The sequence below is a fragment of the Equus przewalskii genome, chromosome 28, assembly GCF_037783145.1.
Source record: "Equus przewalskii isolate Varuska chromosome 28, EquPr2, whole genome shotgun sequence".
NCBI lineage: Eukaryota > Metazoa > Chordata > Mammalia > Perissodactyla > Equidae > Equus > Equus przewalskii.
The window spans coordinates 14,567,289-14,583,561 of record NC_091858.1 but is presented as its reverse complement, the minus strand read 5'-3'; the positions used below and the strand labels follow the sequence as shown (position 1 = coordinate 14,583,561).

Below are 16,273 nucleotides of genomic sequence, written 5' to 3'. Positions count from 1 at the left end.
GTGTGCTGGAAAACATTCCCCAAAAAAGAAAAAAACTCTCGTCGCTTTTTGTTCCTTTCATCTCTTACAGAGTACTTCCAAAAAGCTCCACTCCCTAACACTTACCAAAAACCAAACCTTGAGATGTCTGTAAAACACAAAACCGCCAGGAAATACCCGAGGAAACTCCCCTCAGAGACTTCAGTAACCTCTCTCATGCCCTGGAGCGTGCCGGGTGAGACAGCCACCCCAGGATCCAGCCGTGTTACAGACTAAAGTTTTTATCTTAACCAGCACATGATTCACCCTGATTACGAAACATTCTTCTATGGAATTTCTTAAGAAAAAGGAGCAATAATTTTTACTTTCTGTTCACACTCTGAATTTAAACAAAGAATATGACAACAGACATCTCAAACTCAGAGCACTCATTCCAGATGTGTCTAACACGCATTATAACCCAGACTGAGCAAGAGGCCAGTGTCAGACACGCTCCATCTTCTGTCCAACCACTTGACGTTTCCTTCCATGAATGGTGGGCTAAACTGGGAAGAGGGAAGGGAGGTCGAAAATGTTCTGTCTGGAACCCGCTTTGAAAGTCTGACCCTTGAGACTGCATCTCATATTGCTTACGTACTTCTGCCTTTGATTTGTCCCCAAAGCCCCCTGTATTTACCTTGAAAAGCCTTCCTGGGGAGCCTGTGAGGTTAAGCAAATAATCTGCCACACGGGAAACAAATACCTTCAAAAAACACATCTTAAAACATACCACAGAAGAGCCACCGCCCTCTCTCCACTTACCTGGGAAAGCGTGTGGATTGGGCGACCCTCTCTTAAGGCACTTAGAACAGAGAATGTGCACGGTGTAGTGCAGTCCAGGCCACTCCTGAAGTAGGACATTCAGTTCCTCTACCAAAGGGGTTATGGCTTGCCATGCCGTCCATATATTTGGTAATGATGCATGGCTGGCAATGGACAGAGTGTCTGGGTGCAGGACCCCCTTGGCAGGTCTGTAACTCACCACCACTGGAACTTTCCCCCGATAGGCAAAGATCTGAAGTTTCCCATCGGACCTGTGCACCACATGGCTGTTGATTTGGACGCTGTAGCGTGCAAACAACCCAGGTGGGAAGGTAAAGGGAAAACTATATTCAATCTGCAGTTGCTCAGCCACGAAAGACTGCCCCGCCAGGTTGGTCCCGTTAATCCAGGCCTCCGCGTGGGGCACTTCGTTCTGCACATAGCATGGGAACTTGTACCAGGCCGTGGACCCATTCAAAGGCTTGCCCTTGGGTTTATTGAGGCAGTAACAGAGTCCCATCTTCTCCAGCAGCTCCAGCAGCAGCTGCAAGTCCTGCTGGGCCTGGACATGAGGCTTAAGCAGCAACCGAATGACATGGGCTGGCAAGAGCCCATGAAGCAGAAAGCCCTCTACATAATGATGGAGCTGGGTGGCCCGCAGCACGTCCTGGCTCGGGTTGGGCAGCGCCACCACGGGGGAGCTTTCCCCCTCGCCTTCGCCCTCTCCGCTGGTCCCTAGGAGCAGCTTATGCAGCAGCAAGGAAGGATCCCTCTGGAAAAAGACATTGAGAATGTCGATGAGGCGGGTGAGGTTGTGGAAGACGTGCTCCTTGAGCGCCGGGCTGTCCTCAAAGTAGAGCAGCTTGCCGCTCTCGTGCAGGTAGGAGAGAGCACTCTGCAGCCGGTCCTCGGTCAGACCCGCCTGCAAGCCCAGGCGCGCCGAGTCCCACCAGCTTAGCCAAAGGCGCTGCGCCTGAGGGGGCTGGAAATGCAGCTCCTCCAGCACCTGCCAGGATCGAGGCAGCACTCTGTGTAAGTTGGGGAAGATTTCCCGGTGCTCGGCCACCGAGAGCAGTTTGTCCCGAAGGCGCTGTAATTGGCGGGGGTCCCTGCAGCTAACAGGCAACACCGGGGAGAGGATCTGCAGCCGGTGGTTGAGCAGGTACTGAAAATGGGCCTTGCGCCGCCGAAGGTTCTTGTCCGAAACCCCATAGTAGGCTGCGTGGGGGCTGGCGGAACGCAGCTCGAAGTCCCGGGCCAGGGCCTCGTCCACCACCTGCGCCAGACGGCTCAGCCCCTCCGCGTCGTGCTTCTCCTGCAGGGCGATCTGGCGGTGGATGTCCAGACACTTCTCCTCTAGCTCCCGCTCCCCACACAGGTCTGCGTGCGTGCCCACGATGCACACCACGGCGTGAGGCACCCGGGCCCCTACCCGATGCAAGAAGGAGCCCACGGTGGTGGGAAAGCCGGGTGGCTCATAGGTGGCCAAGTTCACCACCAGCACATAAAGGGCTCCTGGGGAGAGGAAGAAGGGCTGGATCACCTCGTAACTTTCATCGCCAGCTAAGTCATACACGATGAACCGCAGGCCCCGGGAAGCATCGGCCGTCCAGCTGGTCACCTCAATGCCCTTACTCACGGGAGGAGGTGAAGGTGGGTAGCTCTTCTCCTTGTCCCCTCCTCCTTGGTTTCCCTCCACTCTCTCCTCGGTGAGGCAGTGGCGGAGTAAGGTCTTTCCTGCAGCCTTATGGCCCATCAGAAGCAGCTTGAGGCGCGGCTGCACCGCCGGCTGGGAATGAGCCAGCTCCTTCTGGTAGGCTGCGATGTAGGGGATCCCCTTCATACAGACCTCGTAGGGGGGCTGGATCAGTGGGTTGTCCTTGATCTTCCACAGGCCCACCCGGGAGAGCTGGCCAAAGTTGTCCGGCAGCACGGCGATCTGGTTCCCCTGCAGCACCAGCTCCTCCAGGCCGGTCAGTTCCACGATGGAGTCCGGCAGGTAGCGGATCCGGTTATTATCCAGCCACAGGGTGAGAAGACGACTGAGGCCCGAGATGAGGGATGGCACTGAGGTGAGCTGGTTGCGGCTAAGGTAGAGCTCCTCCAGACCAGCCAGGGGCAGCAGCGCGGCAGGGAACTCCTCAAAAAGGTTGGAGGAGAGGTTGAGCATTTTGAGCCGCTGCAGACGGCTGAACTGGGCGGGCAGAGCCTGCAGCCCGTTGTTGTCTAGCATGAGGCTCTCCAGGCTGGCCAGCTCACAGAAGCCGCTGGGCAGGGTGCCAAGCTCAGCCCCACTCAGCCAGAGGATCTTGAGGGCACGCAGGGCACTGATATCCTCAGGTAGGCCCCGCAGCCGGTTGCTGGACACGTCCAGCTCCTCCAGGGCCGCCAGCTGCAGCAGCTGCCGGGGAAAAGCAGTGAGCTGGTTGTGGTCCACGTCGAGGGTGCGCAGGCGGTAGAGGCAGGAGAGGGAGTCGGGCAGGTGCGCCAGCCGGTTAAAGCTGACATCCAGCTCCTCCAGGTGGGCAAGGGCGCCCAGCTGGGCGGGCAGGGCGGGCAGCTGGTTGTGGCTGAGGTTGAGCTTGCGCAGCTCCCGCAGGGCACTCACCACCTCTGCGCCCAGGGCGGTCAGCCGGTTGTGGCTCACGTCCAGCTCAGTGAGGTGGTGGCCCAACTCGGCCACCGCCGGGGGCAGCCGGGCGAAGCGGTTCCTGCGCAGGACCAGGACACGCAGGCTGCCCAGCGCCGAGCCCAGCCCGTCGGGCACCTCCTCCAGGCCGTTGTTGCCCAGGTTCAGCACCTCAATGTCACCGATGTTGGCCGGCAGCACGAGCTGGGGCGCGTCGGGGGAGTCGATGGGGTCGGCCCCGGCCGCGCTGAGCGTGAGCTGGCGCAGGTTGCTCCGCAGCTTCCTGGCGCGCAGGGCGGCGTCCCGCCACAGCCTCACCGTCTTCAGGTTCCCACTGTCCTTTCCAGCCATGGCGGGGCCCCAGGCCGACACCCTCACGCGGGCGCGGGAGCCCGCAGCTACATGCCGCGCTGCGCCCGGGCGGGCGCCACTCTCCGGGGCGCTGTCGATCCCGCTCCCCCCTTCCCACCGCCCCTCGGCGACCGGCGGCTGGGGGTCCTAGCGCAGCCAGCGGCCGGGCGCCCGCAGCTGGGGCGCGGCGGCGACGCGAGCAGCTCCGGGGGGCGCCGAGCACGCGGCTCGGGGGCAGGCGGCGGCGGCCGGCGGGGAGCGCCGCGCGCATTCTCCTTCCTCCCGGGCCATGGGCGCGCCGGGCCGGCAGGGCCGCCGCCCGCCCGCCGCGCCGCGGAGGATGCCTGCTGCTCCTCCTCCCGCTCCGCCCGCCTCGCGCCGCCTCGGTGCCGATCCGGTCCCGCTACCCTCGCAGCCGCGGCCCCGCGGCCCGCAGCGTCGTGGCCTCCGCGAGCGGCTGCAGGAGGGCGGCGCTCGGCTCGGCGGCGGGCATGGTGCGGGCGCAGGGCCGGGGCGCCTCCTTGTCTCCGCTTCCCCGGGCCCGGGCGGGAGCGCGAGCGCCGCGTCCCCGGTGCTGCGAGGGCGCGATCGGGAAGCGGCAGCGCCGCCCGGCGGAGTGGCCCCCACGTGACCGGCGGAGGCGCCGCGTGTTCCCGGCACCGCCCCGGGGGCGGGAGCCGCGGAGGAGCGCCGGCTGCGGGGCTGGGGCGCTGGCCCGGTGCGGTCCCGCGATGCGGACCGCGCTCGGCGGGAGGCGCGCGGGGAGCCCGTCCTGGCTGCGGCTCCGGGGCGCCCGGGCTCTCCTGCCTGCGGTCACCGGCGTCTGGCTCTTTGTCGGCCCTGAGCCCCTAAGGATTTCTTTTTTCTTCCCTCACGTGTCGGATCCGCTGGCTTCCCCTGCTCGTTCTTTACCCCCTTCCCCTTCCACTCACTCTACATCCACACTGTAATGGAACTGGCAGAACTCAGAGGCCTGGTTTCCTTGTAGGAGCTTAGAACCAGAGTGCGACTAAACAAAAGAGAGAAAAGCAGGCAACCAGTCATTCATTTGGTAAATATTTATTGAGGCCCTATTTTGTGCTCGACCAACTGAAACAGACGTTCTCACTCCCCGGGGAAAGGCTCTGAGCAGGCTCCTCGCCGGCCTAATGGGGGGCGGGGGACGGGGGTACGCACCGTGTTTTATCTGGGGTATCCCATTCATCCTCGCCCCGTGCAACAAACACCTTATCCCCAACTGTACAGTACTTGTAATGCTGTAGGTTCAAGAAAATGACAGCGGGGGCCTGCCCAGTGGTGCAGCGGTTAAGTGCGCACGTTCAGCTTCGGTGGCCCGGGTTGGCCGGTTGGCATTCTGGGTCGGACAGGGCACCGCTTGACAAGCCATGCTGTGGCAGGTGTCCCACGTATAAAGTAGAGGAAGATGGGCACGGATGTTAGCTCAGGGCCCGTCTTCCTCAGCAAAAAGAGGAGGATTGGCAGCAGATGTTAGCTCAGGGCTAATCTTCCTCAAAAATAAAAAGAGCTGTTTCAAGCAAAATTCACAGCCCGCTGCTCAACTCGGAAGTTTATTTCGTGTGTGTGAGGAAGTTTCTTTGAGATCATATCTACACTAATAACTTCTTCAGAATTTACCAAAACCTTGAAACCTATCAGCTCTCCAGATGCCACCTCCATCACTGCCTCCAGATTGGCTGCTAATGAAGCAAAGAGTTTTCAGAGACACAAAATCGAATGTAATTGGTTAAATGCACCGCTTTACACGTTGTGGCTCTCTCCCACACATGCCGTTGCTATCACTGGGGGACCCAAATTCGGTGCAAGTATTTGAGTTGTAATAGTTTGTCTCTTCAAAGACAGCGCCTGAACGTCCCAGGCTGGAAAGCTGCCCCAGTGATGGTTATCAAGCCTGGGTCGTACATCCTGCAACTGGACGATGCTCCCAGGGTCCAGGTGGGTTCCACGGGCTGGGACACCATGGGTGAAATGTGAGTACATTAAACAGGGCAAGCTGTGTTCACCCTAAAGGACTTCTTGGGAGACCTAATTGCCCAAGGGTTCCCCTGGCCCCCTACCCCAAGAAAAATTCTAAATCATCTAGGCTGACCCTTTGTTTTGCAGAGGAGGAAACAGGCCCAAGATAAGTAACTTCCCAGTCAGCCAGCCAGGTAAAGGGTAGAGCCAGGTGTGCTAATTCCCCTTGTGGGGGTAATCTGCTGAGCACATCCCTTCATGGGATTCTTGAGTCAGACCCCAAATCCTCCACCCTTTAGCTCCTTCCCACCAAACTCGAACCTCAGCCTGGGGAAGAAGACAAAAAAGGCCTCAGCTCCCTAACCTACTGTATTTATTTATTTATTTTTAAAGATTGGCACCTGAGCTAACATCTGTTGCCAATCTTTTTTTTTTCTTCTTCTCCCCAAAGCCCCCCAGGACATAGTTGTATATTCTAGTTGTAGTCCTTCTGGTTGTGCCATGTGGGATACTGCCTCAGCATGGTTTGGTGAGCAGTACCATGTCCACGCCCAGGATCCAAACGGGAGAAACCCTGGCCCACCGAAGCAGAACGCGTGAACTTCACCACTCGGCCACCTGGCTGACCCCCTCCGTACCCCACTTTGAGTGCTTAAACTGAAGTCTTAAAGTGGTTTGTATTGGATCTAAATAACCTATGCTAAACAGTTCTTCAGAACTAAAAACTAAACAGTTTCCATCAGAAAATTATACTTCCAGCTTTAAGATCTTTGAAAACTCTGCTCTTCCTTCGTCAGGAGATAGTCTGTAATTTGCTTCGTCTGATAAAGATTGCTGGGTAGGATCAGAGAACACCCTGTCTGGGGCGTCTTGCTGCTCCCTGGAGCACGAAAGCCTGGTGTAAATGAGTTTGCTCAGCAGGAACGTTCTTTTTGAGCCCCTCAGCTTGCTGTGGACTGTTGCAGTCAATATTGTGGGAAGCCTTGTAGTAAAAAGCCTTGTCCAAGCGTTCTTTGGAAGTCAGATCAAGAGAATGCCAGGATAAAATATAACACCAGGAAAAGAAATTGTGTCCAGCATGGCTCTTCAACTCAGAAAGAAGGATCCCAACCTGGGCACCCAACCTGGCACTCCTCTTGCCACACCCCACCCCTTATGGTAAAGTTTCTGATGGGCCAAGGGGTATGAGGGACGAGCCCCCTGGACCTTCTAGGACACGCTTGGTATGAGTCCCTGAATTCTGGTACAAACAGCCTCAAGCCTGCTTGGGAAGGTGGGGCAGTCTTTCAGAGTCATTCAGGGGTTGCTGATGGGAACATTCCAGACCTCTGGGCGTGGGTGGAGCTTGATGTGCCCACAGGCTCCTCACTGTGCTGGATGGAGCCCAGGTTAGGATGAGAGGGAGCATGGGTATTGCCACATTTGTTAGCCCGATGTAGCACATTTCAATATTTAAGCATAGAGTATATGGGCCTCCACTTGTGCTCTTGCTCCTGACCCTGCACATGTTAGAGGTGGCCTTGCACGTGTTGGGGTTTTCCTAAAAGCAAAACCCAATCATTTCAGTTTGGAAAAGAGGGACTCTGATTATTGGAAGTTCTCTTGCCCTGGATGTTTATCCGACATCATGGACCTAATCTATACACTTTCTAAACTTTTCCATTTATCCTGTTTTTCTTACTCTGAGACTGTTTTCATTTTGGCTGCTGCCATATAATTGCAATTGGCTTTCTCCCAGAATCCAGACCCTCTGCGAAGGCATGATTCATTTAGGGCAATGAAAGCTAGGTCTTGAGCAAGGCCAAGATGTGGCTAGCCAGAGGTGAGGATCCCTGGGCACTTGGGCCAGAGTCTTCCATTCCATGACCTGTCAGTGTCGCAGTCTGAGTGGCCCAGCAGCAGGGGTCCTTCACTCCCAGCCTTCTGAGACTAGCAATAAGCTCCGTGTAAGCTTTTATCCCTGGTTTCTTTTGCTCTGTCTTCAACATGCTCAACTTTCCTCTATCCCGGCAGATTTTTCTCTTGACCTTGCTACTGCCTCGTTGCTTGATTCTTTCCCTGTCAGATATGTTGCATAAGTGGTCTGGGGCTGGTCTGATTCCTCTTCACTGGTTCCCTCCTTGGGCCCAGTAATCTGGCTTCTATCCCCACCCACCCACAAGGTTGCTCTCTAAAAGATTCACTCACCCTTTCTCCTTCCTTGACCTCCTTCCCATCGCTGAAAATGTTAAGCAACTTCCTTTGGAAACTTTCTACTTTCTTGGCCCATAGAATATTTGGTGTCATGTTAAGGTCCGGTTTTTCAAAAAGAGCCCTATGAAGGCTAATTAGTTCCTTGTAGGAATCAAGTTTGCAATTAGAATAAATGCTATGAAATGAATCGCTATAACTACATAGACAAACTGGCCAGGAATTGCCTAGTTATGGATCCTTTTATGAGAGTAGTTAGTCATTATGCTTTTTCGACTTATTCTATTTATGTTAAAGATGGTTGATTTGGAAAATCGTGTTAGTACCCTTTTCCACTGAATTTTAATTTTATCAACCGCAATGTAATCAAGTTTTTATTTTAGGGTGACCAAATGTTCAGTGTGCACAGACTGAGGGGTTTCCCAGGATAAGAGACATTCTGAGCTTAAAACCAGAGCAATCCTAGGAAACCAGTACGGTTAGTTAACCTCCTTGGTCCTTCAGAAGATCACTTTATCTTGCTCTCCCTTTCCCCTTCAGCAGTTCAGAGGGCATAGCTTCCCAGAAATGCAGGCTTTGACTTCCTCCAGCTGCTTTAGATTTTCAAGAATTCTGATTTCATTTACTCAGTAAATGCTTACTGACTTATCAGAGATGACGTTCTTGGGCTTGACATTCTAACTAACTTTGGAGTATGGAAACTCCCTGTCTAGTTTTAAGAGGAAATTGGGCCAGCCCTTAAGCCTTCAATGCAAACGAAGCCCAAAGCTAGGATACAACCTTTCATGGCGAAATTTACTCAGTTCTCGCCTTGAAGTCTGGAGGGGCCGGGTATATGCTGCCTGTATCGTGAAAAGATAAAAGAGAAAGGACTCCCCACATTTTTCCTTTTTTGTGATTTTAGATCCAGTTAATAGTTTGCTTTGAATAAACATTAACAAAAATGTCCCCTCCTATTTGGCTAAAGGTAAGTAAGAGAAACTCTCACCTCCAGGATTTTAATCAGGCCACTCCGTTCTTTGGTTTTCTTGGAGATAGAAGTAGAGGAAATCAAGGGAAAAATAGAAAAAGGAAAAAGGAGGGATGCCCCTCTAACAGGTTTTAGGCTTGCTCCAAAGAAGAGGATTAGAAATAAAGCCTTAAGAATTGACATAAGGCAGTTTAGCCACAGGAGATCTTCGAGGTCATGTCATCTAAACTCTTTGATACTGGGCATGTCCAACCGAGGTATCCAAGAATAATGCCCCGTAGTAATAGCTAACACGTATTAAAGGTTTTCTATACACTCACACCCTGTGCTGTATGCTTTTCATTCAGTATTTCATTTAATCTTCACAACAGCCGTGAGTAGCAGGTTCCTTTATGATTCTCGTTTTATAGATGGAGAAAAATGAAGGCAGAGCTATTGAGTGGCCGAATCCAGACTAAACACAAGACAGAGTCCAAAGCTCATGTTTCAATCACTGTGCTCTTTCTTGGGGGGTTGGTGGGGTGGAGGGGAATGGGTCTTAGTTCACTGTCAGCTGACTGTGTATTTTAAGCTGTAGAGAAGTGGTACCAGCTGGAGAACAGGGCTGACACCCAGTCTTCAGGAGAAAGTGAATTTGGCTCTTACAACATTGAAGAAGGTCATATTGGGCAACCAAAAGCTGTAAGCAAACACTATCCCCAACTACGAGAACTGGGATTAACATCTGTTGTTAAATGTGACAGCAGGAAGTAGTATTTCCATGCCACTTTTAGATAAGTTGAGTTTGATTTGTTTCTTTCTTTCTTTGCTTGTTTTAGAGAGAAAGGATTTAATATGTGTCCCCCAAAAAATCTATACTTCAATTAGGGAGCATTTCAGATTCTGTCTTTTGAGAAAAACATTAAAATAAAAAAAAACCAGAAAGACGGAAGACTAAATTATCGAGCTAAGATTAGGTACAAAGAATCTGACATCTTTCGTTTGGAGAAAATAAAAACTTAAACTTCCTCCCCCTTCTTTCCCCAAATTTAATAAATCTGCCTTGAACTCACTGTCTGATTTGAATTCGAGCCAGTTTGTATCGGCATTGGCTAAGAAGTCTGAGAGGGGTCACTTAGCTACCAACAGGGAACACAGAAAATTCTTCAAGACACACTGACTCCTCCAGAGAGCAAAGGCAAAATTGTACCAATATGTCTGTTGTTTTTTCTTTCCCTTGCTCGACAGAAAACAAATTTATCTTGGAATGGGCAGCGTTAAATTTAACATTGGATCTCTTTGTGTTTCCAGGTCAAGTGGGAACACATATGCTCCCTACTGAGGAAAATAAACTGCAATGTATTTTTAGCATCTGTTGGAAGTACTTTCAGCTGAAGACATTCTTCAGGATCCAGTCTGTTTCACCGAAGGCTAAAGGATTTGCCACAGTGTCACCTAGAATTCCAGGGCTTACCCTGGGGGTCTGTAAGGAGCAGTGTCCATGACCCCCCTCCCTGGCCCACCCCCACCATTCTCAGTCCCAATCCTGGTGCAAACATCCTCTTTCTGACAAAAGGAAGGAAAACCATTCCAGTGAAAGTTTAATGAAAAACATCTGTGAAATAGTCATGACAAATGAAGCTAACTATAGCACACTTGGCATTTTAAGATGAAGCATGTCCAGGAGGAGGGAACAGGGAGGATGGGGAGCAGAGAGGCTGCACCCCCCTCCTTTTGTGCCTAATGCTGAAGGTAAGCCATGGACAAGGAGGAGCCATATGCTGTGTCTTTGTGAAAGGTGCCTATGGGTGCCTTTGTGTGCAGTGCACAAATTGTGCAGCCCCAGTAGTGGAGGTTTAGTTACTAGTCTGAAATGTAATGTTTGTTTGTGAGATTTGGTGTCAGTGAGACAAATGGTTTAAGACCTTGCTTCTGTCTGCACAGTTTTGATAAATATCTCCCATTTTCAAAAACAAATTTAGTTAACTGCTGGCTTTTAAATAAATGACGCAAGGATATTGCATCCTCCTTGTGAAACATTGGATTTCTAAAATAGAAACAAAGTCTATGGTGACATAGTATAACACACATCATAAAGCATAGCATAGCATTTTCAAAAAGGTGAAATCTTCTCTGAGAACCGTAATTTTGACTATACTTATGATAAAGCCATGTATTTATTAAAATACAGGGAAGCTGAAGTTACCATTTGTGTTCTTCCTGCTATTTTATTACTCCTGTAGCAAAAAAGAGCTTGTTTACTCTTCTGTAAAATAGAACAATGAAATCGGATTCCCACCTCCTCTGCTTCATCCCATGAAATGGGAGGTGCCTTGGAATAAGGCCATGTCAGTATGAGGGACTATGAGGTGTCATAATAGAAGCATCCCAGTTGGTCATAACTTCATTGTTAATCCAATGAATATTTGCATAAGGCCCTGTGCAGGGTGCCTGAATACAAGATAATTTGAGAAGATTCTGCCTCTGTTGTCTTTATCAGAGTGTAAAAATAAAGCCTTGTCTACTGTTGATTAAGGCAGTCTTCAAAAGCTGTGGTCCTGGGGCTGGCCTGGTGGCGCAGCGGTTAAGTGCACATGTTCTGCTTTGGCAGCCCAGGGTTCACCGGTTCAAATCCTGGGTGTGGACATGGCACCACTTGACAAGCCATACTCTGGCAGGCATCCCACATAGAAAGTAGAGCAAGATGGGCACGGATGTTAGCTCAGGGCTGATCTTCCTCAAAAAAAAAAATAATAATAAAATGAAAAGGTAAAAAGAAAAAGCTATGATCTTCTTATAAATTAAAAAAATACTGTTTCAAAATTCCCAGCACAGATTGGATGAAAGTCTAGATAAAGCAGCAGCAGACTCCTGAGTTTTGTTCCTTTGTTCCCTAACTGCAGTGGCTCATCAGATGTTAAAGAACAATTTGAGGAAGTCCTTTTCTTCCTCTGTAGGGTAATATTGTTCTGCGGTCTTTAAAAACTAAGAGTATTAAGTTTGTCTCTTAGGAGTTTGGGTTTTGTTCTAGTATAGAATAGTATTAAATCTGTTATTCTTCTTTGGCTTTTTTAAATAAGTTTTTTAAATAACAAGTTTAACACAATGTACAAATTAAATGAAAACGTGCCTCAGATTAAACTGGGAAAGTTATAGGAGGCTTGTCCTAGCAGTTTAGGTTTGTAATGGAGGGAAAATAATTTTCCCTCTACGCTTCTGAGTTCTTGGCTGAGACGCCCGTAATAAAAGACAGATTAACAAGAAAAAAACAAACAGATGTTTATTAACTGTACACCTCATGGATACATGCGAGATAACTGGGGGAAAATGCATACCCCAAAGAGGTGGCTTAGAACTCTGGCTTAAAAAACCATCTTAAGGGCTGGCCCCGTGGCCGAGTGGTTAAGTTCGCGCGCTCCGCTGCAGGCGGCCCAGTGTTTCGTTGGTTTGAATCCTGGGCGCGGACATGGCACTGCTCATCAAACCACGCTGGGGCAGCGTCCCACATGTCACAACTAGAAGGACCCACAACAAAGAATATACAACTATGAACTGGGGGGCTTTGGGGAGAAAAAGGAAAAAAATAAAATCTTAAAAAAAAAAAACCACATGGGGCTGGCCCCGTGGCCGAGTGGTTAAGTTTGCGCGCTCCGCTGCAGGCGGCCCAGTGTTTCGTTAGTTCGAATCCTGGGCGCGGACATGGCACTGCTCATCAGACCACGCTGAGGCAGCGTCCCACATGCCACAACTAGAAGAACCCACAACGAAGAATACACAACTATGTACCGGGGGGCTTTGGGGATAAAAAGGAAAAAATAAAATCTTTAAAAAAAAAAAAAAAAAACCACCTTAATAGGGAAAGGGGAGGGGAGGTGTAGGCCTCTTAGGGGCGAGTAAATGATTTTTAGGAAAGATGAATGGGCTCTTAGAAGAAGAGATGGGAGGGGTGATAGTTTGTGACAGAGTTGTTCTGGCGTGGTGTTACTCCTAGTGTCTCTCCTCTCCTGTCATGAGTCAATCCTCCCTGGTTGACGACACTCCTGGGGAGGGGATCTACGACAATTGACTTCCTCGTGGAGGATCTGCCTGTAGGCGGATAAGGGGAGTTCAGAGAAAGCCTCTCCTCGCATTTGCTGTTTTCCAAGTGCCTGTTGCTCAAAATAATCATATACCAAAGCAGCATATTTTGAGGTGGCGTGTCCTGCCTCCCCCAGGTTCCGTGCTGCATTTGGCATAGTCACACAGCCCTACTGCTTGTCCTTATTGTGTCCCAGGCTTCATCTCTGCAAAAACACTGAAGGTAACTGGGACGAAACTCTCCGCTGGTGTTTTTTTTTTGTTGTTAATTTTAATAGTCCCCTATTTACGGATGATATTCTTAAAATGGATAGCTTTATTTTTAAATCTCCTGGTATATAACATTAAATTTGTGATAGAAGATTATAGGGTGTGATTTTTAAAAATACATTTAATGTCCGGGGCCAGCCCTGTGGCACAGCGGTTAAGTGCGCACGTTCCGCTTCAGCAGCCCAGGGTTCACCTGTTCGGATCCTGGGTGCGGACATGGCACAGTTTGGCAAGCCATGCTGTGGCAGCCATCCCACATATAAAGTAGAGGAAGATGGGCACGGATGTTACCTCAGGGCCAGTCTTCCTCAGCAAAAAGAGGAGGATTGGCAGCAGTTAGCTCAGGACTAAACTTCCTCAAAAAAAAAAAAAATACAGTTAATGTGATGCATGACTTTTCGTATCTGTGTAAATTCTCAATGGTCCCTTTAACTGTCCCCTGTCCTCCCAGCAGTGGACTCCCAGCAGCTATTTGTCCATTGAGGCCCCACACTCCTGCCCTCAGTTAATTATATCCAAAGCAAGTAATTAATTGAAACTGGGGCAAAGTCCCTATCCTAGAAATCTGGAATTGGGATTGTAGGAGAGGAAAATAATTTTCCCTCTAACCTTCTGAGTTCTTGGCTAAGACCCCTGTAATAGAAGACAGATTAACAAGAGAAAAGCAAACAGAAGTTTCTTAACATGTATACCTCATGTATAGATGGGAAACATCCAGGGAAAAATGAGTAATTCAAAGTGGTGGCTTAGAACTCTGGCCTATATGGCATCTTCAGCTGCAGACATAAGAAAGGTGCGGAGGAGGCCAGTTCAGGGCAGGAGACGGAGGGTTGTTATGCACGTTCAAGTCAGAGCCTTCTCCATCGATGAGGGTATAAAGTTGTCTCTGAGGCTTAACCTTTGTCCTTCCTGGTCGAGAGGGTAAGAGGGACACCTCTGTAAATTTATGTCCTGCTTTTAGGCAAATAGGGGAGGACAGGGAGCTTTTCTTGTGTCTGCTTCTCCTTAATTGCTTTCAGCTCAAAATAATCCTTATGCCAAAGTGGCATGTCAGTCTGGGGTGACATACTCTACTACCCTTCAGGACTATCCTATAGGAGAGTAGGAAAGTCATTCTTTCTGTGGGTCCTCACTTTAAATTGGAAACCATGAGCAGCCATCTCCAGATTGTCAGAGGTACTTGGGAGCAAAGGAAAGCCAGCTCGCGAAGAAAGAAAAAGGCAGACATGAAATGATATCAGATACAAGAAAGAGAGTGTATTTCTTGGATTTCCAAGAACGTTTTGGTTTCTTGCCTAGTATTCTTGAGTTTTAGCAACATTCTCTGCCCTAAAGACTTACAGTAAATCCTCTGCTTTTGCTAGAGCACTCTTGAATTGGTTTCTCTTCCTTGAAACCAAAAGACACTTAGCATAGAAATTTTTATGTGGAAGTAAGTTTGCAGGTTACAGACCATCAAAGAAAATTGTTATGTCAAAGCAGATGAGGTGGGAAGTGGGTAGTCCTGGAAACAAAGGAGGTTTGGTAAAGTGTGTTCAGTTCGTGCAGCTTTTCAAGGAAGTGGAATGAAAGCAAGAAGGAGAGAGGCTTCAGGCCAAGGTTGCCTAGGCAAAAGCAGACAGAGAAAAACAGTAAGAACACAATTACATACCACAAGCCTTTCTGACCACAGCCAGCCATCTAAGACTGCTCAAAATCAGTCTAAAAAGCCTGTAAAAAAACACAAATCAATACAACCAAATTCTGTATTGTAACCACTTGAAAATAAGATTAGTGTGTTTATTGAGAAAATGTATACTCTTGGCAATTAGAATGGGAAGATCTGGGAGAAACCAGAGGTGCTGAGGACTTCAACCCCAGAACCTCAGCTTTAACTCCCCAAACCCTCATTTGTGTCCCTTGCATTCACCCCACCGCAGAAACGTGATGAGACCTGCCCCCGCTGTAAAGCAGGTCAGCTCAAATCACCCTGGGAACACAGGTGACATTTCATGATACATGAGAGGAAAAAAGTGCCATCATAAGCTAAAGAAAATGACAAACAGGGGAAATATATTCAATAGTCATGCACCGCATAATGACATTTTGGTCAACAACAGCCCACATATACAACAGTGTTCCCATACGATGACTGCCATCTAGCCAAGGGGTGCAGTAGGCTATCCCATTGAGGTTTGTGTGAGTACTGCAGGGGAGGAAGAAATTTTCCTCTACCCTTCTAGGTTCATCTGGCTGCTCTAAGAATTAAATTGGCATGAGGCAGATTAACAGGAGAAAAACAAAAGTTTAATAACATGTGTACATGGGAGAAACCCAGGAAAACCCGGTAACTCACCAAAAAGGCTGAAGCCCTCATCTTAAATACCATCCTCAGCTAAGGACAAAAGAATATTTTCAGGGTGAGGAGAGTCAGGGACTTCAAAGGGAAGGAAGGCAATTCACAGGCAGGTAAAAGGAGAAAATATTTGGAAAAGAAGAGTTTGGCCACGCAGAAACAGAAGAACACAGAGGGGAGCCCAACAAACAGGCTTTTATAGGTTCCTCCCTCCCCACTATCTGGTTCATGTTATACTAAGGTGATAGCTTGCTTCCTGAGACAGGATTTTTTATTTGAATTCTTTTAGGCAGTTAAGGGGGAGGTAACAGGTAAAACTTTCTAAGTCTTTTGTTTCTTAAAAATAATCTGCCTGGGGCCGGCCCGGTGGCGCAGTGGTTAAGTTCGCACATTCTGCTTCTCAGCGGCCTGGGGTTCGCTGGTTTGGATCTTGGGTGTGGATATGGCACCGTTTGGCAAGCCATGCTGTGGTAGGCATCCCACATATAAAGTAGAGGAAGATGGGCACGGATGTTAGCTCAGGGCCAGGCTTCCTCAGCAAAAAGAGGAGGACTGGCAGTAGTTAGCTCAGGGCTAATCTTCCTCGAAAAAAAATAAATAAAAAATAATCTGCCTAAAGTAATCCTTGTGTTAAAGAGACACATTTTGGGGTGGCAAATTTTGTTCCCCTGCAGTACACCCTATGATGTTCTCGAAAGGACGAAATTGCCTAATGACA

General features: G+C 49.6%; 1 protein-coding gene and 1 long non-coding RNA gene across 6 annotated transcripts in view; one reads left to right on the top strand and one right to left on the bottom strand.

The window, feature by feature from the left end:
- Positions 1 to 3,760, bottom strand: part of MFHAS1 (multifunctional ROCO family signaling regulator 1) — a 95,001-nt gene extending 91,241 nt beyond the window's left edge. For all 4 annotated transcript variants that reach the window (XR_011534371.1, XM_070598941.1, XM_070598940.1 and 1 more), the window contains exon 1: positions 781 to 3,760. Coding sequence is in view for 3 of the 4 variants with exons in the window: in XM_070598941.1 (XP_070455042.1) it covers positions 781 to 3,760 (2,980 nt within the window). In the remaining variant the exon portion in view is untranslated. The remainder of the gene's footprint in view (positions 1 to 780) is intronic.
- Positions 2,980 to 16,273, top strand: part of LOC139080134 (uncharacterized) — a 25,978-nt gene continuing 12,684 nt past the window's right edge. Inside the window, exons 1-2 of one of the 2 annotated variants that reach the window (XR_011534372.1) lie at positions 2,999 to 3,301; positions 10,185 to 10,625. This is a non-coding gene — a long non-coding RNA (uncharacterized lncRNA). Of the gene's footprint in view, positions 3,302 to 10,184; positions 10,626 to 16,273 lie in introns of both variants that reach the window. The other variant, XR_011534373.1, reaches the window with a different exon arrangement.